Raw genomic sequence first — 24,041 nt, forward strand, 5'->3', positions numbered from 1 at the left:
AGTAAAGGAAGATAAGGCTACGGGAGAAAAAAAGCAAGTGGGGTAGAGATGAGAAAATAGTTTAAAGCATGAGAGAGAAGAAGGGCAGAAAAAAACAAGACCGAAAGTGGTGCGCGTGCGAGCGCTCTTGTGCCCGCTGCTGCAGGAGAAGACCGCCATCTGTTTCCAATTAACAGGCGTGATAATTGGAAACCGATGGTGCTGATGCTTGCTCGCGAGCACCCTAGGCCAGAGAACAGAGAAGGCGGGACATGTACCCGCCTTGGGCCAATTGCGTGCTGTCTTTCTTAGAAAGTCGCATGCAAAGCCCAATAATAAGTGATAAAAAAAACTACACACTCACAAGCATCTGTTTGGAGTTTAAAAGCCCTTACTAAATGCCTCGCAGAGCAGCGCATGAGCACTGGCTCAGGCGAGACCTAAAAACGACCTCTATATCCTGTGCCCCGAATCGTAAAACCACCCCACTCCTGAAAACTCCCACCAAACCCAGCCCCTAAAATTATTCTGAACCCCGCCCTGCGCCCTAAAAACCTGCCTCTTCCCAAAAATAGCCCTTCCCCAAACCCCCTCCCCCGGCTCTGAGCCCTAAAGCTGACCCCGCACCCCTAAAAAATACCCCCAGCCCCACTTACCTCCTCGTCTGGAGCTTCCTGTTCCTATGCTTCCTCTTCTTCTCCTCGACTATCCTGAACACTAGACCGCTATCTGCCTTAACCACGCATATGCATGGATAAGGCAGACTCGTTGTTCAGGGAAGCGAGGTTGCGCTTGCATTGTTCGGCACGTGTGGCTCTGCCTGCGTTGTTCTGTCTGTTCCCTGCTCCCCTGTGGTCAGATGTTAACTGCTTTGAGGACAGGGACCATAACTGCCAAGGTTTCAGATTGCTATGTGTGATATTTTCATAATTTCTGTGTAATTTCAACAACTATGAGTGACACTTTCTCAGCAAAATCAAGCAATGAAAACGAGGGAAACATATACATATCAGAAATTACACCCATTTAAGTAACGAGAAACTCTAAGAAGATCTTAAAACTGCTGCAAAGCACCAGAAATGAATGGAAGGGCACTACACTAACCTAGTTCAATGGCTCAGTCTAACAGAACTGTATGCATGGCAGTGACAGAATTGTCTCTGAATTTGTTGAGGGTACTGGGACTGGATTTTAGTGTTGAATGTGGGAGGACACTAGGATTACCATAATACACTCCCCACATGCACCACCCGTTCTCAGAGCTTAAGTTGAGTGGGACCAGCTCTCTCTCTTGCACCCAGTTCAAAAAAGTGGCTTCGAAGGGTCATAAGACTGACTTCCTCTCAAAGCTACACATACGCAATAAGCTACAAGAGGTCTTGTCCTTCAACTGCCCAGCTGACCAGTAGCAGCTGGACCTGGACATGACCCTCCTGTTGACCTCTGCCTGCCACCCTGTGAGTCTTTAAGTACATCCTATGAGGTACTGGGGGGCTTTAGTAGTGTACTATGGTAGAATGGGACTTAAAGGATTAACGTCGGAAGGTAAAATCATTGACCAGGACAAATCTGATCAGTGTATCCGACCCTCGCTTTATCGTGCTCAGCGTTAAATTGTGCCTGGACCATATTCTCCAGTGACTATTGACTATCAACAACACTTTGTGCTTCTTGACGCTATTTCTACTTAAAACTTTAAAAATTCATCTCTCTGGTCACCTTCTTGGATATTTGTCATTTTGTTTATTTGATATTGATTTATTTGTTGTTGTTTTGCAATTCGACATTATTACTGTTATAGTGCTGCATAAATACTCTACACATTGTCTCCAAGTTAAGCCTGTCTGCTCTGTGCCAGAGCCACCAGAGGGTTGAGGTCTGGTTTATTTAAAGGTTTTAGTGGTTCACCCTGACAAGTACTGTGATTATAACTTGAGGTGGGTTCCTAGCCCCTCAGCTAATAATCCAGTATCTTACAAAGGTTATACATTTGGGAAGCTGTTTTTGGGGCTAGGCTGATCCCGAGGTCAGTGACTTGTTTAAGGTGGTGCTGAATTACCATCATATCTGGTGCTGGGTTACTTGTTCAGTGCTAGGCAGTGGTGTTACTATAATGGTGCAAAGCGCAATACTTAACATTTTTTTGCATACTATTATTCAATAATTATTGAGGTTCTAAAATTATTTTTTTTGTTCTCCCGTTTCACAGCATGGAACAGACGCAGCTATTGGACTGGGAGGACACACTGCTCAGCTCCAATGGTTCAGAGTTAAGCCAGGAGCCAGTTGGGAAGCTCCGCCTTTGCAGCGGTGCACATGGACCAGAGCGAGGTGAGTGCCAGGGAACCGAGGTGCCTTTGTCCTGATTAGATAGGATAAAATAAGCTACTATTCAGCACAAGCGCCCCCTCTCACAAATTGAGTCGAATGTTGCACACCACTTTTCCAGTGTGCTACCTTTAGACACCTTATAGATAATCGCATGTTTTCCTTGTTCTGCAGGTTGTGCAGTAACTCCAGATTGTACCTTTTTCTGTCTTTTTACAAGCTTCTTGGTTAGCAGACCTAATTAATACCTGTGTGAGGAGGGAGCACAGCATGAAAATGAACCAAACTATAACCTCAAAATACGAGCAAGGGAAAAATCGTCCGCCGTATACCATGCCAGGTATCCCAACACCCCTCCAGCCCCCCTATGCCCACAGTGTGGTGGCATTGGGCAATATTTGTAGGAGAAGGCTGTTTTGTCCATGGCATCAGGTATCCACCAAATGTCTGCCAGAAACCTCTGAGCAGCATCTGTAAATATGTCTCACTTCTGGACAGCTTCAGCCTGGCCGAGCTCACACCAAAGCCTCATTCAAAAGGTCCCGATGAGCTTACTTTAGTTCTTGCACCCGACTGGTTTCTTGTGCTCTGGTCAGGAAAAAGTAGAACTTTGCTCCTCTCCATGATAGACTTCCTTTGTAAGCCCTCAAGTTCCAGGGATGGTTCCGTTCGGCTCTGAAACTCTACCAGGTGTTGTCTCTAGTGGAGAGTCGCACCACTTTAAGAACACTGAGAGCATCAAGGGATTCTCCTTCATGCACCTCCTCTGGCAGAAGTGCTTGGACTACTTCCATCAGATCACCATCCACTAGGATAGCAGGTGACTCCAGATGCACAGTTTTGAAACCTCCATCAGGTCTCCTTATCTCATGTAGCTGATGCTCCATCCCTAAACCTGGGTGCGCTGCCTCCAGTTGTGCTTGCTTTTCCTCCAGTTTGCTGTCCGCTCGCAAAACCATCTTTTCCACATTACTAGCACTCATTTGTAATTTCTTAATAGCTGTCATCAACAGAGTCTCAAACACCACCTGTCCGGTTCACACAAGTTGCTCCAAGCTCTCCGTCACTCCTAGTACGAAGTTGTTTAGAAGCAAAAAGGTCACTTTTCTCTCTCTCTTGGACCTGTGTTACTTGTCTTTCTTAACCTCTTCTCAAGTGTGGTGCCCGGCTGACAGAAAACAATTTCCAAATAATCACTCTTTGCAACACTGCAGATTTCGACAGATCAACAAACTTCAGGACCACTACTTGTCCTGCGCCTCTCCGCTCCTAACCTTCCTCCCCCACACTGCTGGAACCAGTCATGGCTCTCTCGATCCTAGTGTACCATTACAAAATATTCCAGCAAAGTCGAGCACTATGTAAAACAAGGTTGTATGATCGCACTTCGGAAACCGACACAGCGCGAGCAAAGACAACGCCGTTTTCACTTCGCAAACGGCATTACATCGCAGGCCTTCAGTGCGCATGGTATCCCCACGCGTTTGTAGTGTCTCTGCCGCGTTTGTGCAACACATCGCAGGTCATCACGCCGCCTGCTAATAAATCGTATTTTAGTATGTGTCCGTGACACTCCATCGCAAGTGTTGAAGAACGCTATTACCACTCCTGTTAGCGCATAAACCGAGTCACAGAAAAAAAAAACAGCCTTTGTGCATGCCTGTGTGCATGTCATAGGCATACAGCAAGACTAAAGAGACCCTGGGTGTTATGGGTTTTCCAATACTTCTGTAGCGAATGCCAGCTCACCACAATCTTACGAGTGTGTGTTCCTTTTGTTTTTCATTGAATACGGTCTCTTGGAGTGACATGTGACTGGTGCTTCTACAAAGCAATGGCTGAAGGGGTAAGCGGTTATCTTCCTGGATGTTCTAAGATTACCGATGGCCAAACGATCCAGTGGCTGAAGAGACCGATACAGCTGTGTCTAAGCAGGCCTTAAAGAAGACCATTACAATGGCCTACCATTACAGTGCAAGGACCACTGACCTTACCTGCACAGCAGTGCGAACACTTCATAAGTAGACAGACATGTCTATCCATTTGTACCGATGCTGGTGAAAGAGAAATACTCCCAATGGGTTGATAAAACATCAATCATAGGAACCAGAAGGCGTAACGAGGAAAAACCAATTCCCATCTCTTTACATATTTGTTTTTTTCATGTGCAAGAACAGATTGGTTATCACCAAATCCAACACACTCATAAAGTAAATACAGCACTTTACAGTATATAAGCCACACAAGGAACAAGAGGGTAAATGCCTCGCCTCTAAAACCTTAAAATCCAACATTTTTGAAGGCATCTGTACAAAGAAACACAAGGAATTCAGACACACGTAGAGAAGGACTCCTAATTTTTGTAGGAATTAAAAAACGCTTCAAATGTTTTTAAACATAAAAAAAATGCTCTAGTTTATGTAAAGCAAATCTTGCACATTCCTCACCAAATTGGTATTGCACATACAAACATACATACAGCATTGGAATACTCAATAAACCATGAGACAATACTTACAAAATATTTTGTGAGGGTTTACTAATGCGCACACCTGCTTTGACTAACCTGACTAACCTAATCTTGGCAACTGTTTCTTTAATATTTAGATCTGCGAGGCTGAGCAATGTCTTTCATGCACCCATTCATCCATCCGCCGCCATGCACCCATCCACACTTTTATCCATCCATTCATCCATCCATCCCCCACCCAGCACCCATCCATGCATCCATCCACCCAGCACCCATACATGCATCCATCCACACATACACCAACCATTCATCCATCCGCCATCCACCCACCCATCCATCCATCCACCCACCCACTCGCCACACACACATCCATCCACCCAGCCACCCATAAATATTGACACCTGCGCCATTATAACATCCACCATCACCCATCCTTCATTCATGCATCCATCCACCCACTAGTGATAGCCACAGTTTTTTGAAAATTGACATCCATTCATCCATCCGCCATCCATTCTTCCATCCATCCACCCACCCACTCACCACACACACATCCATCCACCCAGCCACCCATCAATATTGACATCTGAAAATTGACATCTGCGCCATTATAACATATCTAGGCTGTGAATACATAAAAAGTTAATGTAGCGCTGCACTTGTAAGTGTGGCGACTTGATAGGGCGTTGATAGGAGGCTCGAACCCTGGTTGACAGCACCAAAGTCGGCAGAGCTATACGTCAGCCCACATCCTCTCACTGTCATCGATGCAGCAATTCTAAGATATATAAATATAAAACAACTGTTTCTTTATTTTTTACATCTGCGCTGGCATGTACGTGACCAGGAACAAGGAAAAGCCCGTTTCTGATTTATTCAAAGGTACGTGACCGTCTGCATTTTGGCTTGGACGTGACAAGGAAAAGCCCGTTGTAATGGCATCTTAACATCGCATGCGTTGTAATTGCATGCGATGTTAATGGCATAGCGCCGTTGTAGCATGCGTACTAAAAGCATGCGATGTCAACGATCATGCGATGTAAAAGTCGCGGTGCGATAGCACCCCAATGTTTTGACCCCGATGTGATGGGTGTTTCACGTAAAACAACAGTTCACTGTGGAACAGGGCCTAGGGGCAATTCCAGGCCGACTATGATGGAGCAGAAGACGGATACAGCAAGCATGTTCCCCCGCCAAAGGTTTTACCTTCAGACGTAGTCTCCAGCTGCTGGGAAGCTTCTTCTGATCTCTACTGCAGCCCCCAGCTCCTCATGGTAGGTTTCTACTCACCAGATGTCTCTCCAGCCAGCAGGACCTAGGCCTCTTTAGTAAAATTGGTGTCAGGAGTCCTTCTGGGTCCCTGAAGCAGGTAAATAGAAGGCAAATTGCTTGACCGTTGGAGAGCAGTTCTAGTCCCTGGGTGCCATCTTATTTCAGAAACCTTTGTGTGAGTCCTCTTCTTCCAACAGAAGTCAGGATTCCTCTTCCAGCAGGGTCGCCTATTTTATAAAAAGTCTTGTTGGGTCCATGAATGTTCTGAAGAGGTGGTGGTTGAAGTGTCAGATGTTTCCTATGTACTTGTTAGTAACTGGAAACATTGTACCACCCAATCCAAACTATTTAATTGCTCCTCCCCCACTTCCTTTTGCAGCACTTCCCTTTTGCCTTACTATAATAAATTACCCAGCATCCACTGTTTCCAAATGGCAGGACGAAACCGGCAAAATACAGACCCGTATGTAGCTTTTTGTCCACTTGAGTCAGACCATGTAGGAGGGTCCTGGGGATGAACTGGAGAATCCCTCTGTGGCATCTCAATGTTAAAAGAGGTAGGTTAATGCTGCTCTATGTTCTGCCAACTGTTCCTGTCCACTCCTAAAAAGCTAAGTCTTGCTAGGTGTCTGCTGTTAGCACCAACTGGCCTTTTTTGGACTCAAAGGCCAGCCATTGCTCTCTGAGCCAGGGTTGTTAACTCTGCTAGCCGATAATGCATCTTCCAGCTCTGGAGTTGTGATAGGTGGATCCCACCGCCTCACCCCGCCTACTCGGTGATTGGAGACAAGCTGTCTTGGAAGACCCTGGGAATGAATAGGAGAAGACCTCCCTTGCATCTTCAAGTCAAGCAGTACTACGAAGGCGGCCCTTTCTTCTGATCACTGCGCTTGTCCTCTCCTAGATAGCTAGCTTCTGTTAAGGTTTCATCAGTTAACATCCATTGGCCTTTCTTGGGCTCAGAGGCAGGTCATTGTTCTCTGACCCAGGGTAGTTAGTTCTCCCAGCCAAGGATGTACTCCAGCTCTGAATGTGTGATAAGTGGCAGAGGTTGGGCCTACAAGTTCAACACGGTAAATCACTGTATAACAAACTCCGTATCTTTTTTCTTCTTTTTAAAAAAAGTCATTTTTAAACGTCACTTGGATTGTTCAATAGGGAACTGCACAATGCAATGTGGGAACTTTTATCCTCTTAAAGTTGATCATTGATGTTATTTTTGCTCTTACAATGTGTATTGCTGCTGGCACTTCTTTTAAGGATGTTATTTTATATCCAAATAAAGATTATTATTATTATTATGAAAAAAAGAGCTGGGTTTAAGCTATTTCTGGCTAAGTCTGTCTAAAGTAGATTTTTACATAGTTACTATTCTGTTTGTTATGGAAAGTCTGATTTCACCGTAAAGTCAGAATTTAAAAACGAAGTTGGAAATAATTTGAGGCATTTATTTAGCCCTTTTCTAGGAGCAGGTTGAAAAGAAAGATTTTAATCCCAACCTTCGCCTATTAGGAAAATGTCTACTCAGTTAAATGTTTGAGTTTTATTTCACTGTGAGGATATCCTGACCCCAGTATGTCCTATATTTATATATGAATATATAAGAATCAGTGTTTTCCACGGATGTGTCACTGCAGTGCATTTAAACTGCAGCCTAGCCAAAGCACAGAAGTGCTCTTGACAGAAATATATTTTGGTCACTCATGTGGAATGTGTAAATATGCACTGCAGCCTACTTATTGTATTGTAATTGCATTTATAAAGTGCATACTATCCCATGACACCATATCATGAGTGATGCAAAGTCCTAAGCAGTGCTTTGTGGGGGCATACATTATAGTTAGCTCAGGTAACTATAACTGCTGAATTTCACTGGTTTTGTTTTAGCGAAATCTGAGCCTAACTAACGTCCTGGTAACCTTTGTTTTTTCAGTGAATAATATATATGTGTGTGTGTGTGTGTGTGCGCGCACATCATTTAACTTTCCATGCAATAGGTACATTTTAAGCACCATGTACATTGGACTTTTCGGGAAGTAGAAGTTAAATAGGCGAAATAGTGACTTCCAATATATAGAACCTGTTTTAGAGGTGAAGCAAAGGTAATTTACTACTATTTAGCAGTGGAACTGTGAGTCCGCTTGTGGGCAGTGCCATTTAGACACTGGGTGCAGGCTGACATCGGAGCACTCCTCTGGCTGGTCCAGGACCAAGGACCCCACACTATGGAAAACGTCATTTGGGGAAGTTACTAACTCATCCCAGTGCTTCTTCCTCCTCACAGTTGTGGCTAAGAGTGGAAACCTGTACCAGAGCCCCGAGAAAAAGCACCGGTGTTGGAACTTAATCAGTTCTGCACCTGTGACGAACCTTAATTTCTGAAATGCTGTCTCTGTTCAGCTTGTCTCTTGTATGTCAGTACACAGTAATGTAAACAATGGAAGACATTCACAACTTTGAACACGAGGAAAGAGCAAAGCCAAGACTCGTACAAATAAAAAGGAGTCCCAGGCGCGTGCTTTGCTGACCGATACTCACATTGATCCTCCGGTAAAGCCTTAAGAGGAAGGGAGAGTGTCCGAAAGTCCTGTCTCTGTGATTACTCTAAGGGAATCATTTTTCGATGATGAGCAGACACTCAATGCTGTTGACACCTGTTCCAGCACCAGTGATTCCTTCACTCCACCAAATCTATGTGACTCTTTTACTCTGGGCTGGTAGTAGTCATTTCGGCTCATCAGCCAATGCTCTTCAGAAGAAAGAACAGCCCAGAAGACATTTTATGTGCTTATGACCCTTAGTTCCAGGAGTCTGATGGCAAACCCCAGTCATTGGAGGCCTGGACTTCTTTGATTCAGTCTGGGTTGACTTTAAGCCACTGTCTCCTCCAAAGGAGGAACAGTTCAGACTTTAAGCCTCATGTGATGTCCCATTCTTTGCAGACATTGCCTGGAATGCATTACTCTGTTCTTCAAAATCAAGATTTTGGCATTCCGTAAGATTGTAAGCAATAACATGACTGATGACAAGCTCCATTGTGTCTAGTGTGCAGATATATGTGACACTTTGATGCCACCATGTTTTGCCCTGCAATGTAGGAGAGGCAACACAAGGCTCCTTGTGAGAACATTGTCTCTCAGAGAGGCCAGCAAGTGTATTGAATTCTACAAAAGTGAGCATGTGTTTATCATTCAGGCACATCGACGGTTGGGTATTCTAACAAATACAGCTAGCAAGTGCACTGTGTTTGCAGGCTTCATGCTGTAGAGCCGTCCGTCTTATTTTTTGCAACCCTTTGGGATCCTTTCTCTACATATTTGGACATCTTATTGCGCACTTACTACGGTAAAAGAAGAGGAGGTGTTTTACCTGCTGACTGTGGGGATTAAAGGAGTCTCCGATGATGGAGCTTATCTAGCAGCTAGGATATACAATTTCCATTCCTTCATTTGCAAAGTCTCAGGTAAAAGATGCATCAAAATATGCGGGTCTACCCATTTCAGGATATGTGCGATCTTTGGTACTTAAGCAAATGGTCTGATTACTTTGTTGAAGACCGAGCCTTATATGCTGAGGTGGTGGGGCTCCAAGGGAACGGTCTCCCTCTAGACCTTCCTTATGGTGGGGGAGCAGTGGAAGCACTTATTTGTAGATTAAAGCACAACAATATCCTCAACAGAAGTACAGCCAGAAGCCTTGGAAGAGAATGAGGAACCACTTCAGTAAATACTGATTCTGTCTCATGGCCTCACTAAGGCCAGAGGTACACACAGTAGAGACCTCTCTTGACCAAATAACCCCCCTCCTTTGCCTTCCCCCAACCGTCCAACATCTGTCAAGTGAAATGTGGTAAATAAATAATTAATTACCGGTACTATTTTTGAATACAATTAATAATAACAGATAGCTCAATAAATAAGAGGCAGGATCCGATGTATCCGAGTCGAACGGGCTTTATTCAGGCAAAAGGGAAGGGACAGAATCGGGACAGCCTGAAATAAAATGGAGAGGCAGCTGCAGCAATTCATCAACAGTTCAGGTTATATATATATAGTAAAACATTTCAATTACATTACATACAGTAGGCGTAACTAGTGACAAGCGTAAGATAAGAAGACATGGGCGTGAAAAGAAGGCGTGCACAGGGCGTGCACATAGACATGTGATGAGAACGTCACAGAAGTGTCATGAATGGGCGGAAACATGGAGGGGGCTACCTGAGCAGCTGGGACCCTTAACCTAATGGTGCGCGCAAACGGGCAGTGACGTGTTACCGGGGAGAACTGGGGGCTATGACTTCTGCACTAGAAGAGGAGACTAAAGTCTGCGGTGTCAGGACGACATGTACCTATAGCATATCTGGTATCTGGTGTTTGGAGTACATGTTGATAGAATCTAAAAGTTATCAGGGCAAAGGCTACTTGACACTAAGGCTGGTGCATGCATATATTCTACATGTATTGCGTGTGCTATGAATCTTCTATGAATATTAATACAGTATTTCTCTTGCATGGAGAGAAAGACTAGACTATAGCTGAAACTGTTTATGCGGTTCAGTAGCGTAGGAATGCGAAGAAGGAGAGCTGAACTGATAACTAGAAGCATAACATATTCTTGGCAAGCAGACAGGCAGGCAGAGCCAGGCCGGGCACCGCGCTGTTTGTCAGGAAGTAAGTGAAGGGTCAGGGATGCAGGTGGGGGCTGCATCGCTCCTCGGTGTGGGTTCAGGAGATGGGAGCTTGAATCTGGTGTCCGGGCCCTTTGAGGCCTAGGAACAGGGACAATGCGGGGAATTAACGTGCACACTGTAAAACGTGGCAACATAGGCCTAATACTCGTTGCTTTCACGAGAACTGGATACTGGCATACTAGAGTTGGACACAACTATAATTGCGTCTTTAATCGATCATAGGGGGATATATGCATATCGATCATGCACATATAACATAGGATGGGGAACACGTAGGCACATATGACAAGGCAAAATTAAATTTTCCTCATTCCCTCCTTGTGCCCTACGTTTCCATCAGGAAACATCAATATTCATGATACCATCTATCTGTTCATATAGCATCATTTGCTCGTCTCGAATTGTCTTGGAACGGGACTTAGGACCAGGAATACAAGAGGTAGCACACAAGCCGCAAATCGCAGGGCCACATTGTAAACAGAGGCAGCAACTGAATATGATCATTACTGCTATACCTAGGAATGACAATACTTTCCATCCCCAGGCAGATATGATACTCCAGAGCCAACCGGACCATGTCCAGGTGCCTGGATTCTGGTGTAACTGATGGGCAATTTTATGAAGTCTGGTTATAGCTGAATAAACAGACGGCGCGTTATTAGGAATGAAAATGCAGCAACTAGATCCGATGACTCTACAAGCTCCTCCTCTATCGGCCAGTATGACGTCAAGAACGAGACGATTTTGGAGCACGACAAATCTGATAGCAGATTGCTCTTCAGTTAAGTTACCTAGAGCGGAAGTAGTCTCATTCACTACTGCTTCAAGGGTTCTGGTTAGCCTACGTATTAACTTACTATTCTGGACAGGACCTATAAAGAAAAAGAAACCTTTATTGAAGTCTTGATATTGTTCTAGAGCAGTTTCAGTTTGATCGACAATTGGGGACTCAGTCTCCCTTCTATGTCTAACGTGTACTAGATGTGTGTTTCTGTGATAATCGGATGGGGCTAGAAAAACTGGTGGCAGTAGGAAGGCAATGTAACATGTTCCATCCCAATCGAGGGGCAGACGAACGAACATATGCGGTCTGACCACACACAAAATAAGAATGACGTGAGGCTTTGAAAATAGATTTCCCACTATCACTATACTCGACCACTGTAGTACAATCACTATGTCCTACATGTGTGGAACCATTCTTTCTGACACATAATTTGCCTTTGACTGGTAGAACCGAAATAGCAGGCAAATCTGGAGTAGTCTCGGACTGAACATTCAAAACCATGAAATTCAAGGAATAATTACCTAGATCATATACTTCATTTTCTAGATCTAATCCTGTTCTATGGGAAAGTCCTTCCTTGTCTGGGAAACATGTTCTATTCAGAAAGGACATATCATTCGAGGATGACGTTAACGTGGACCATGCTCCACACGAACCATTGTGTGAAAACGGATAGGGAAAGAGTGGCAGAACTCCCTTCGGTGTCTGAAAAGGGGGGAGTCGACCACACACCCAACAATTAGTGGCATTGCTGGTCTGGTGTGAATAGTGCAGCATTCGGATAAAAGTATTATTACGCATAGCAAGACGATAGGATAACTCGTGAGGAGGCAGGTCACTAAATGTGTGCTCTACTGTAATATTAGAAAACATATGTACATGTGAAATAGGAAAACATAAATGTAAAGCATAACTTATGCAAGTAACCATAAGACTCAGAAATATCAGAAAGAACAGAGTAACTATACATCGACTTCGAAGATTCTTTTGATAACGTATTCTCTTAGAGTTTTGACTAACTCTCTCACTGTGTGGGTCTATCTCATACATGTCAGGAACCTGTCTAACCGTTTCACCCGAGAGGGACTTAGACAATTAAACTGGCTGACTTACTAGACCTTAGTTTCTCTTTATACTCCTGTTGCGGAGTTTTCTCTAACAAGGAAAGTTTAGATTCAGTGTCTGGGCAGTCCTTGAGAACGGGGCAGTCTTTAAGAAAAGTCTTTGGTTTGAGTCCATGAAACTTCTTGACATGGCTGGAATGCAGCCACCCTTTTCGTCCTTCTATCTTCACGGCTGTCCTGGTTGTAAGCAGTACAAGGCGGGGCTCCTTCCAGCGGGGCTCCAGCGGACTTGAACGATCAAAGTTCCTCACAAGTACCAGATCCCCTGGTACGACCTCATGCGGTTTCACTTCGGTGTTGGCTGGAAAAGCAGCGGCAACCTGTGAACGACAAGATTGTAGTGCAGACATCAAGGAGGCTAGGTAATCTGTCAGCATATTACTGTCAACATCTGTAATTGTACGTGGTCTAGGTGTACCCCACATATTTGGGGGACGACCGAACACTACCTCATACGGAGATAGACCTGAACGGGAATGAGCAACCATTCTCATATAAAAAAGGGCGACTGGCAGTGCTACCATCCAATATATGCCTTTCTCTGCGCATACTTAGGCGCTCCATCTGAATATAATCCATCTGGAGGACTTCAAAAGGGTGGTCGGGAGGATGGAATCCACCTTGTTCCACCGGGACACTTTTACCTGGATTGAACTGACAACAGATCATGCAGGTACGCACTTTCTGTTTGGCTGCTGCTCGTAAATGCTTGTTGAACCAGAGGTTCTGGATGCTGTCTAACATGGCTTTTTCTCCTAAGTGTGCTGGACTATGTGCGGTGTTAATAATGACTTGAACCATAGAGTCGGGGAGAAACCATGTGGCTTTTCCCTTCGTCAACCATCCTTGATCTGTCTGGACCCCTCCTTGTTCGGACCATTTCTTTATTTCATCGGGAGTAGCATGTAACTGTATCTATTACATCTTGTGTAGGGTCCTTAACTGTCATACAAGTGGTCTGATCTGGAATGTCTGTCTGTGTCGTGTTAACTGGAATGTCTGGAGTCTGAGCTGTGAGCTTGGCTGTTCGATCTGCTAGATCGTTACCCTGGGAAATGATGTCAGTGACTTTCGTATGTGCCTTGCACTTCATGACGGCGATAGCTGTCGGTAAATGTATTGCATCTAACAGAGCTTGAATGAGGGGGCCATGCTGAATCTTGGTTCCATGAGAAGTCATAAAACCTCTTTCTTGCCAGAGCACTCCAAAGTCGTGTACGACTCCGAATGCATAACGTGAATCTGTGTATATGTTAACTTTCAGGTTCTTGGCACGTATGCAGGCTTGGGTCAGAGCGACAAGCTCTGCTGCTTGAGCAGACAGGGTGTCAATACGATGTGTTTCTATAACTTCGGTTTCAGTAGTTACTGCATACGCGGCTACTAGTTCTCCTGTACTTGTTCTCATACATGAACCATCCACATAAAGTGTCAGGTCGGGATCAGGTAATGCAATGTCTGTCAAGTCTTGTCTTGGCTTTGTCATGGTGTTAACAACTTCCACACAGTCATGTGTGGCAGGATTTGAAGTAACTGACGGTAACAGTGTAGCTGGATTTAAAATGTTGCAGCGTCTGATTTCTATGTGTGGCTGAAACAGTGTCAGTTCATAACCAGTTAAACGTGCAATTGTCAAGTGCTGAGTCTGTGTTCGGTTTAAAAGAACTTCCACGGAGTGTAGAACTTGTACTGTCAGGGAGTGTCCTAACACTATGGAATCACTTTGTCTAATAGCTAGAGCTGTGGCTGCAACTGACTTGAGGCACGCAGGCAGAGCCTGGGCCACTGGATCTAATGTGCTAGAAAAATAAGCACAAGGCTTGTATTGTCCTGCTTGATCTTGTGTGAGAACAGATAATGCAGTACCATCACGTTCAGTGACAAAAAGTGTGAAAGGCTTACTGTAGTTCGGTGTTGCTAGAACAGGTGCTTGGCATAAAGCTTTCTTTAATTCATTGAAAACAAGTGTATGTTCCTGGGTCCAAGGGAGGACAGTCGATACGGCTGCCTCCTGTGTCGTTAACTGTATCAGTGGCTTGGCTAGAAATGCGTACTGAGGAATCCATTGTCTGCAGTAAGAAGTGAGGCCGATAAAAGCTCGTACCTCCTTCTGTGTCTTGGGCTGTGGAAGATGTGCTATTAACTGGATACGGTCAGGTGTCAACTGCCTACCCCTCTTGGACAGTAAGTGTCCTAAGTAGACCACTTGCTGGACACAGAATTGCAATTTGGAAGGGGACACCTTGTGCCCCATCTCGGCCAGGAAATACAAGACTGTCAGTGACGCACGCTCGCAGTCACGTTCAGAACGGGCTGTGATCAATAGATCATCGACATACTGGAGCAGGGCAGTGTCAGTTGGCATGTGAATATTGTCTAGTTGTCTTTTAAGTGCTTGACTGTAAATGCTAGGACTTTCTGTGAAACCTTGAGGTGCTCGCGTGAATTTATAACTTCTTCCATTTTAACAGAATCCGAAAAGGAACTGGCTGTCTAGGTGAATGGGGACACTAAAGAATGCGTTCTTGAGATCGATAACAGTGAAGAACGTAGCTTCGGAATCAATGGCTGTCAATAGGGAAGAAATATCTGGAACCACAGGGTACTGGGGTATGATACATTTATTAAGTTCTCGAAGGTAAATCACTAATCGATAAACTGGAGGTGCATTTGGATCAGTACGTTTCAGAATCGGAATGATAGGAGAATTACATACATTGGAGTCAGTTTCTACAACCACTCCTTGAACAATAAGTTCGTCAATAATGTTGGATAAGGCTGCTACAGCCTCAGGTGGCAATTTGTACTGTCGGATTCGTGGTAATACAACACCTTTCTTCAGAGTGACACGATGGGGTGTGATGTGCATACTACCTACATCAGTTGGACCTTGCGCCCATAAATGCTGTGGTACGTTCAATAATCTTGGATCAAAATCTCGTAATACATAATGACCTTTAAAATCTCTCAGGAACAGTCGCACCCCTTCTGGGGAGCAGCATATGACTGCTTCTAATTCTTTCAGAGTTTTAATACCTAATAAATTTTCTGGACATGATTTCGTGAGTAACAAGTCTGTAGTTCGGGACAATGGACCAACTTCTAGAGTAACTGGTTTCGATATTTCATTAACAATAGGCTTTCCTGAAAATCCAAGGGAAACCTTTCTAGAGCCTGAGAGTGGAGCCCCTGGAACCTCGTCATGACTGATGGTAGTCCTACTTGCCCCTGTATCAATCAGAAACTTTCTGTCTTTCCCTAATACTTGACTATGTACATAGGGACCCTCTTGATCTACAGGAATCTCGATGAGAGGCAAGCCTACCTCCCTCTCTAGGCTGTTTCATGAATACGGTTGATAATCTGGATACTCTGACTGTGCGTACTGGTACATCTGCTGTGTAACGTGTTGTGTTGCAGCTATAGGCTGCGGTACTGTAACTGTCTGTTGTGCATTCTGCGGTGGCTGGGAAGTCTGTGAAACTTGCTCTTGTCTAGGCAGACGTGGTCTTTCTTTAGTTTTACCAGTAGCTATGTTGTGTTTCAGAACTGCACATTCGTTTATATAATGACCTGGCTGTTTACAGTAATTGCATGTCCCTTTAACGGGAGCTGCAGGATGACTGGCTTGATTCGGACCCCTCTTCTGACTGTCTTGCGGAACAGACTGTGCAACTAGTACTTTCATTTTCGTGTCTTTCATACGTCTCCTTTCGTGTTCCTGCTCTTCCCTGATTCTGTTCTGGTGATACTGGAGCATCTGAAGCATCTGTGACGGAGTATTAGCTTGCCAGGTACTTTCGACTTTCAGTACTCGATTTTTAACTTGTGGACTTGAATTCTCAACTAGTTTGGTGACAAAAAGATGGGGATACGATTCACTACTTGTTTTCAGACCACTATTAATAATAAAACATTTCTCAAATCTAGAATAAAAATCACTAGTATCTTCGTCTTGTTTCTGTTTACAGGCTGAGATGGCATCCCAATCTTCCTTTTTCGTGGCTAGTAATCTTGGCAAAACTTGTATTAACAATTCGGGCAAAGCTTTAGCTTTATCCCCAAGACCGATACCTGGTACTCGTGTATTATCTTCAGTTTCTAATGCTGTCCAATCTATCTTTTTCTCTCCCACCTCCCATTCTTTTTCTTTGAGTTTTTCATATATGCCCGCAGGCAACAGGACCTTTAACATTTTAATGATGTCAGGATACGTGTATTCTCCCATACGGAGCATGTCCTTTAATTCACGGTGGAACCCTGCTGGATCTTTATCGTGACAGGGAATTAACTTTTTCATTTCCAAGAGTTCTATTTTTGTGATAGGGGTGTAAACAAATACTCGATCTAGACCACCCCCCTCTTTCTTTACTGGATGTACTTCTCGTAACGGATTCTGTCTGTCTATGTAGAATGATTTTCTTTCTGGAGGTGAGACGGGAACAAAATGTGGATTCAGAAACGTTCTGTATTTGTGGCGCTGTTCTAATATGACGCTAATTAAATCGGTACCTAGCCCTTTCCATCTGTTTTGGAGTAACTCGTTTAATACATCATGCAGAGGACCTGGATCAGAATGCTGTTCCTCATACAGTGTAATGAGGTGCTGGATCATATACATACCCACCAGACGTTGCTCGGCTGGGGGCAGTTTCAGAAACGTTTGGGCCACTATTTCATCTGGAAACGTGGTCGAATCACTAGTCCATCGGACTGCTGATCGGGCTAGTTCTTGTTCGTGCATTGTACTAAGCTCGCTATAACCTATTCGTGATTTCAGAATTTGATCGGTGGCCTGGAATACTTGCTCAAGAGAACACTGTTCTGGTGCTGGAGGAGGAAAAACTTTCTTGTAGTCTAGGCGTGAACGTCGGTCGGAAAGTCTAGTTCTACCTACATACGCTATTCTGGAGGGATTCTCGCTGTCTACCTCTTCACTAGAAGAGTCATTCTCTTTCTCGGTTGCTCTTTTTTCTTCCTCCTTCTGGTGTATACCTATGATTTCCCTACGAATTTTCTTGTACATACTCTCTACACTAGCTTGTGTCTTGTGTTTTCCCTCGGCTATATTGTCACTCCACTTAGTCAGACCTTTCATCTCGTCTTGGTCTTTATCTGGATAATCTTGCTCTCTTATTAAACAGTTAATCAAGAACTTTAAAATCATAAGTTGAACCTCGGCTTTCCTGTGAGCCATAGCTTCGTGAATACTTCCTGGATTCTCTCCTGTACGGACGAAATGATATATTCTGTCTAGATGTTCCGTCATGTCGGGCAGGGTGGCCAGAAAGCTGGCAACCCGTCTTAAACGTACCGAATATAATATCATATGATCTTCACCGGGAACTGGATCATATATACAGTCAGTAAGAAGTCGCTTAAGATCTGTGTATGTAGCCACTTTTGGCGTACGTTGTAATGCTGCTTCATGCAGCGTCAGTCGTCTTGCTTGAGGCGGGGTGTCAGGAGCACTTCCCCCTACTGCTCCTGAACTAGAATCGTCAGTTAATACTGTACGTGCTGGTAAAGTGACTGGCAAAGTGACTGGCAAAGCGGGTACATTTACTGTGGGCTGGTCCGGGGGTGCTGGCACATTAACCTGGCTCCCGGGACCAGTGGCTGGAGGAACAGGAATTACATTATTAACAGGAGGCTGTGGGTGAGCAGGCGGAATAGGATTTGCATATTCTGGGACTGTGTCGTCCAAGTAGGACGAAAGAAAAATTTCAGCTGCGGTCGGTTTATGACGTAGCTTAATCGGGACCAATGGTGGCGGTAAATTACAGGGTGCTTCCGGGGTTGCCTTCGGCAAGCCCTCGGCAAGAAGAGGATACATACCTTTAATAAGGGAATTTATCTGTCTGTCTGACTGTTCTGTTCTAACTCGTTCACCTTCTTCGATTAATTCCCTTTCTTGGGCTCTTTCTGAGGATTCCCTACTTAATTCTGTTTTTCTGAATTCTTTTTCGGTTCTTTTATGAGATTCTTTGCGCCATAACTCGATGGCATCTTTCTGGGACTGTCTGGCTTTCTTTTTCCATAATGCTTCTTCTACTCGCATGATGCACTCGGCATCCCATGTACCTGATACAGGCCATCTATATTTCTCTTCAAGATCTTTAGTATAATCCGCCCATAAGTCTAGATATAATATGGCATCTAAGCCATGCTTGTGATACATGAAATGTCCAGGACTGTCCCTAGGGGGGACAGGAACTGCTTCTTCGAGTAACCCTTTTCTGGTCTTTATCTGACGTAATTTCGAGAACAGAGGCATTTCGGAAATCTACTTGCGAACACAATACACAATAATCACAGTAATGAAATGGCAAACAAATCACTCATACCACGACATAGAAATACGTAAATAACAGTTCGAACAGAATACTACCTGATACACTGAAAACATAACACATGAATTTCTCGAGAACGGACTTACTAGAATTACTAGATGCACTGCTAAAACAGTACAGAACATACCGGTCCCATAAAGAGACACGTCATACCGTATCCACCTAGGTGAATACTTCGGACTGGATCTGCGTACCCAAACCCAACGGACCAGGAGCAAACTAATGATCCTGGCTAGATACTTCCCCCGCAACGGTACTCACCGGGAAGCAGAAACTGGAAAGCCTCGGACTGGACTGGACTACTACGACGTCGGACTACGAACTTCGGACTTCAGAAACAGGTGGGCCTCCGGATACCTCGGACCTTGCTCTCTCGGCTTGGGCTCTGGTCGGGACGAACCGCATTCCACACCGCTTCGTCTGGATGCCGGACCGCAGTCTCCGTCTCCTCCGTGGGCCTGAGGGAGACTTGAAGCAGAAATATCTGCACGTGCACGGTATTGTTCCGTCACGGCTGCAGAGGGTCAGGGGGCCTGCGTTACATCGCCAGCGCGTGGGGAAGGGGCTCGTCCCTATTCGGGCGCCATTTATGTGGTAAATAAATAATTAATTACCGGTACTATTTTTGAATACAATTAATAATAACAGATAGCTCAATAAATAAGAGGCAGGATCCGATGTATCCAAGTCGAACGGGCTTTATTCAGGCAAAAGGGAAGGGACAGAATCGGGACAGCCTGAAATAAAATGGAGAGGCAGCTGCAGCAATTCATCAACAGTTCAGGTTATATATATATATAGTAAAACATTTCAATTACATTACATACAGTAGGCGTAACTAGTGACAAGCGTAAGATAAGAAGACATGGGCGTGAAAAGAAGGCGTGCACAGGGCGTGCACATAGACATGTGATGAGAACGTCACAGAAGTGTCATGAATGGGCGGAAACATGGAGGGGGCTACCTGAGCAGCTGGGACCCTTAACCTAATGGTGCGCGCAAACGGGCAGTGACGTGTTACCGGGGAGAACTGGGGGCTATGACTTCTGCACTAGAAGAGGAGACTAAAGTCTGCGGTGTCAGGACGACATGTACCTATAGCATATCTGGTATCTGGTGTTTGGAGTACATGTTGATAGAATCTAAAAGTTATCAGGGCAAAGGCTACTTGACACTAAGGCTGGTGCATGCATATATTCTACATGTATTGCGTGTGCTATGAATCTTCTATGAATATTAATACAGTATTTCTCTTGCATGGAGACAGAAAGACTAGACTATAGCTGAAACTGTTTATGCGGTTCAGTAGCTTAGGAATGCGAAGAAGGAGAGCTGAACTGATAACTAGAAGCATAACATATTCTTGGCAGACAGGCAGGCAGAGCCAGGCCGGGCACCGCGCTGTTTGTCAGGAAGTAAGTGAAGGGTCAGGGATGCAGGTGGGGGCTGCATCGCTCCTCGGAGTGGGTTCAGGAGACGGGAGCTTGAATCTGGTGTCCGGGCCCTTTGAGGCCTAGGAACAGGGACAATGCGGGGAATTAACGTGCACACTGTAAAACGTGGCAACATAGGCCTAATACTCGTTGCTTTCACGAGAACTGGATACTGGCATACTAGAGTTGGACACAACTATAATTGCGTCTTTAATCGATCATAGGGGGATATATGCATATCGATCATGCACATATAACATAGGATGGGGAACACGTAGGCACATATGACAAGGCAAAATTCAATTTTCCTCAGAAAGATGGGTCAATGTCTCCCATATTGGGAGGACATAACCTCAGATCAGGGCATGCTCTCCATCATCATCATTCATGGCTACTGCTTGGAATTCCACAGCCTATCTTCTAACCTACCACCATGTCCGAGGGGAATACACTACTTCTCAAAGAAGCAATAGAATGTGTACCAACATATCAAAGGGGACAAGGAGTATATTTACTTGACCTCCTCATTCCCAAAAAGAATGACATTTTGCAGCCAATCCTCGACCTCTGGGTGCTCAGCTGATAGCATAGTCCAATCTCTTCAAAATGACAATGCTGCAGTTCGCCATTTCACTACTCTACTTGGGGGAAGCATGGCAACAGTAGACCTGAAAGACACCTACTACATTGGGTCCCAATCTTAGATTTGTGGTAAGTGTCGCTCATGAGCAATTCAAAGAATGCCTTTTGGGATCACTACTGTACAGAGATGTTACCAAAAGTATAGCTGTAGTAGTTACTGCTGATTCTGTATGTAATTAGAAAATGCAACAAGCACCAGTGATGCTAATTCTCATAACCCCAAAGAGGGGTCTCCAACTTGGTTCTTGTTGCTTCTAGAAATGTCCATTCACCATCATGTGAAATTATAGCTTCGGCCACATTTGCTCACACAATTTTAGGGACAGTTAGTACATACAAACCTTGAGGTATCCAACCTTGAGATTTGACACCTGGGGTCTTAAAGTTTGGTTATTTAAAGCTTCATCAGGAACATATGCTTTTACTAAATTAGGCTAGAAAGCCTGCTACATTAGTATATCATGAAGCTGAATGGAAGACATTTGCATTGTTGTAGTAGTCTCAACATACAACCCTTGGCAGCCACAATACAAAATACTGTTCATACTTCCAGCACCTACTGGTCAGAACAGTAGCACTTAGTGACCACAAATACATACAAAAAAACAGCTTGTGCTATAGCAGTATGTCCTACATACGTAAAATGCTACTTATCGGTAACAGTTACATTGCAGCTTGCAGTGCTGAAGATTGGAAGTGAGCTTTCAGTCACACATGAAAACATCACTAACACTTCTTTATTTGCTTGATACATATTCTGTCTGCAGTTCACATACATCTCCACAAATCTACTTAGTCGTAGAAGGGAAAATACAGTCTAAAGTGCAGGGTCTGTGTCCTGATGCGTTGTGGGAGGTATCACAGATGACCTCGAAACCGAAACCCCTTCTTTGAAGAAAAACAACTTGTAACAGGAGTGTGAACAGCAGGCGAATTGAATCTACAGCATTGCAAACTGCAACTGGATTGTTAAAGGTAAGTAACATTGGGCTATCCAACAAACTTTCAGGACACTTATTTCCACTCTCCAGTGGATACAACACACAGGAAATATTTGAATTTTTTCAGTGGGAGCTCAAGAATAACAGTTAATGGGTATTTTCGTTCAACCTGCAGTATGCCCCAGAGTCCTTAGCAGTGGTAGCTACTCACCTTGGAAAACAAGTTATTGACTATTAAAACCTCAACAATTTCAGAAAAGCACAGGAAGCCATTCTAGTTTGCTCCATGATACTCCATAAGTTGGGTCCCTCACTTAAGTAATCTCTGAATACACTTCAAAGAAGTTTTTTCTTAGGAGCCTTCGTGCACACAGAAGCAGACAAGCGGTTTCTATAAGGGGTGTCCTCTTTCCTTAAAGCAAAAGGTAAGTGCAGCCATTGCGGTGCATCATGGCTTTCAGCATTTTCCTGATCCCTGTAATACCAGAAAATATATCTCTGCTAGACAAATGTGTTAATGATCAGTGGCACCAAATGTCTAAGAACTAGGTGGTCCAAACTGTGCTCTTGCACAAAGATCAAGGCCCATTGAAAAGGAGAACCCATTCATGAAGACTATCTCTTCTTAGGAACTGAGGAAAGTAACAATTATTTCCAACACATCCCATGAGGGCTGGGAAGTCACAATAGCCCAGCCATCTTGGTCTCGAGCCGGAACCGCATTACTCATAAACATGCTGGAGCAGTGTTGTGAGAGGGGCGAGGGTGAGGGGGTGGGGAGAGACAGCACAGGGAGATTACTTGTGAAACTTGGTAATGTAAATGAAAGGTAAATTAATATAAAAAAATGAACAGCAACCTCAGAGGGGTGGTGGGGGCCTGCGAGCGGTGTTATGGCAGGGTTGAGGGGAAAGCATGAGGAGATCATGTCCCTTCAAAGCAGTGTTGTGGGGGGGTTGAGGGTGAGATAAAGGGATGGTAAGCAAATGAAGCAATGGAAGTTTCATTGAACAAGTAAACAGAACCGTTAGCAAGCAAAGAGGCAGGCCAACTAATAAAAGAGTACTCTCTAAATATAAATAACCTCAACAGTAAGAACACATGTAAGAGGGGCAGTCGTCATGGTAGGATAAACAAATCGAAAAGGAGGGACTCAAGTCAAGTCAAGTCAAGTCAGAATTTATATAGCGCACTACATACCCAGAGGGTCTCAAGGCGCTTGAGGAAGGGGGAGGTTTACTTATCGAATATCCAGGTTTTGAGTTGTTTTCTGAAGGCTAGGTGGTTTTGAGTAAGGCGGAGGTGGATGGGAAGGGAATTCCAGGTTTTGGCAGCTAAGTAGGAGAAGGATCTTCCCCCCATGGTGGCTTTGTGGATGCGCGTAACAGCGGCGAGGGCTTGGTTGGATGAACGCAGCTGGCGGGTGGGGGTGTAAAATGAGAGGCGCGTGTTGAGACAATCAGGTCCAAGTTCGTATAGGGCTTTGTGTGCGTGGGTGAGGAGACGGAACATTATTCTCTTGTTGACGGGGAGCCAGTGAAGGTCTTTCAGGTGTACGGAAATGTGGTCTGTGCGGGGGATGTCTAATATGAGTCTGGCTGAAGCATTTTGGATGCGTTGGAGTTTTTACTGCACTTTTGCGGTGGAACCGGCGTAAAGGGTGTTTCCGTAGTCAAGACGGCTTGTAACTAGTGCGTGGGTAACCGTTTTTCTTGTTTCGGTGGGGATCCAGCGGAATGTTTTTTTGAGCATGCGTAGGATGTTGAAGCATGATGATGAGACGGCGTTGACTTGTCTGGTCATCAAGAGTGAGGAGTCCAGGATGATGCCCAGGTTCCGTGCGTGGTCCGTCGGAATGGGGGCTTTTCCTAGGGCCGTTGGCCACCAAGAGTCGTCCCAGGCGGAAGGGGATGAACCTAGGATGAGAACTTCCGTTTTGTCCGAGTTCAGTTTCAGACGGCTGTGCTTCATCCATTCTGCTACTTCTTTCATCCCTTCATGTAGGTTGGTTTTGGCGGTGGT

General features: G+C 44.6%; 1 protein-coding gene across 1 annotated transcript in view; it reads left to right on the forward strand.

Annotated features, from left to right (window-relative positions):
- The window catches only part of MDC1 (mediator of DNA damage checkpoint 1), a 189,223-nt gene that overhangs the window by 8,041 nt on the left and 157,141 nt on the right, over positions 1-24,041 (forward strand). Inside the window, exon 2 of the mRNA XM_078641729.1 lies at positions 2,189-2,310. Coding sequence (XP_078497855.1) covers positions 2,190-2,310 — 121 coding nt within the window. The 5' untranslated portion in view covers position 2,189. The remainder of the gene's footprint in view (positions 1-2,188; positions 2,311-24,041) is intronic.

The sequence above is a fragment of the Lissotriton helveticus genome, chromosome 5_1, assembly GCF_964261635.1.
Source record: "Lissotriton helveticus chromosome 5_1, aLisHel1.1, whole genome shotgun sequence".
Taxonomy (NCBI): Eukaryota; Metazoa; Chordata; class Amphibia; order Caudata; family Salamandridae; genus Lissotriton; species Lissotriton helveticus.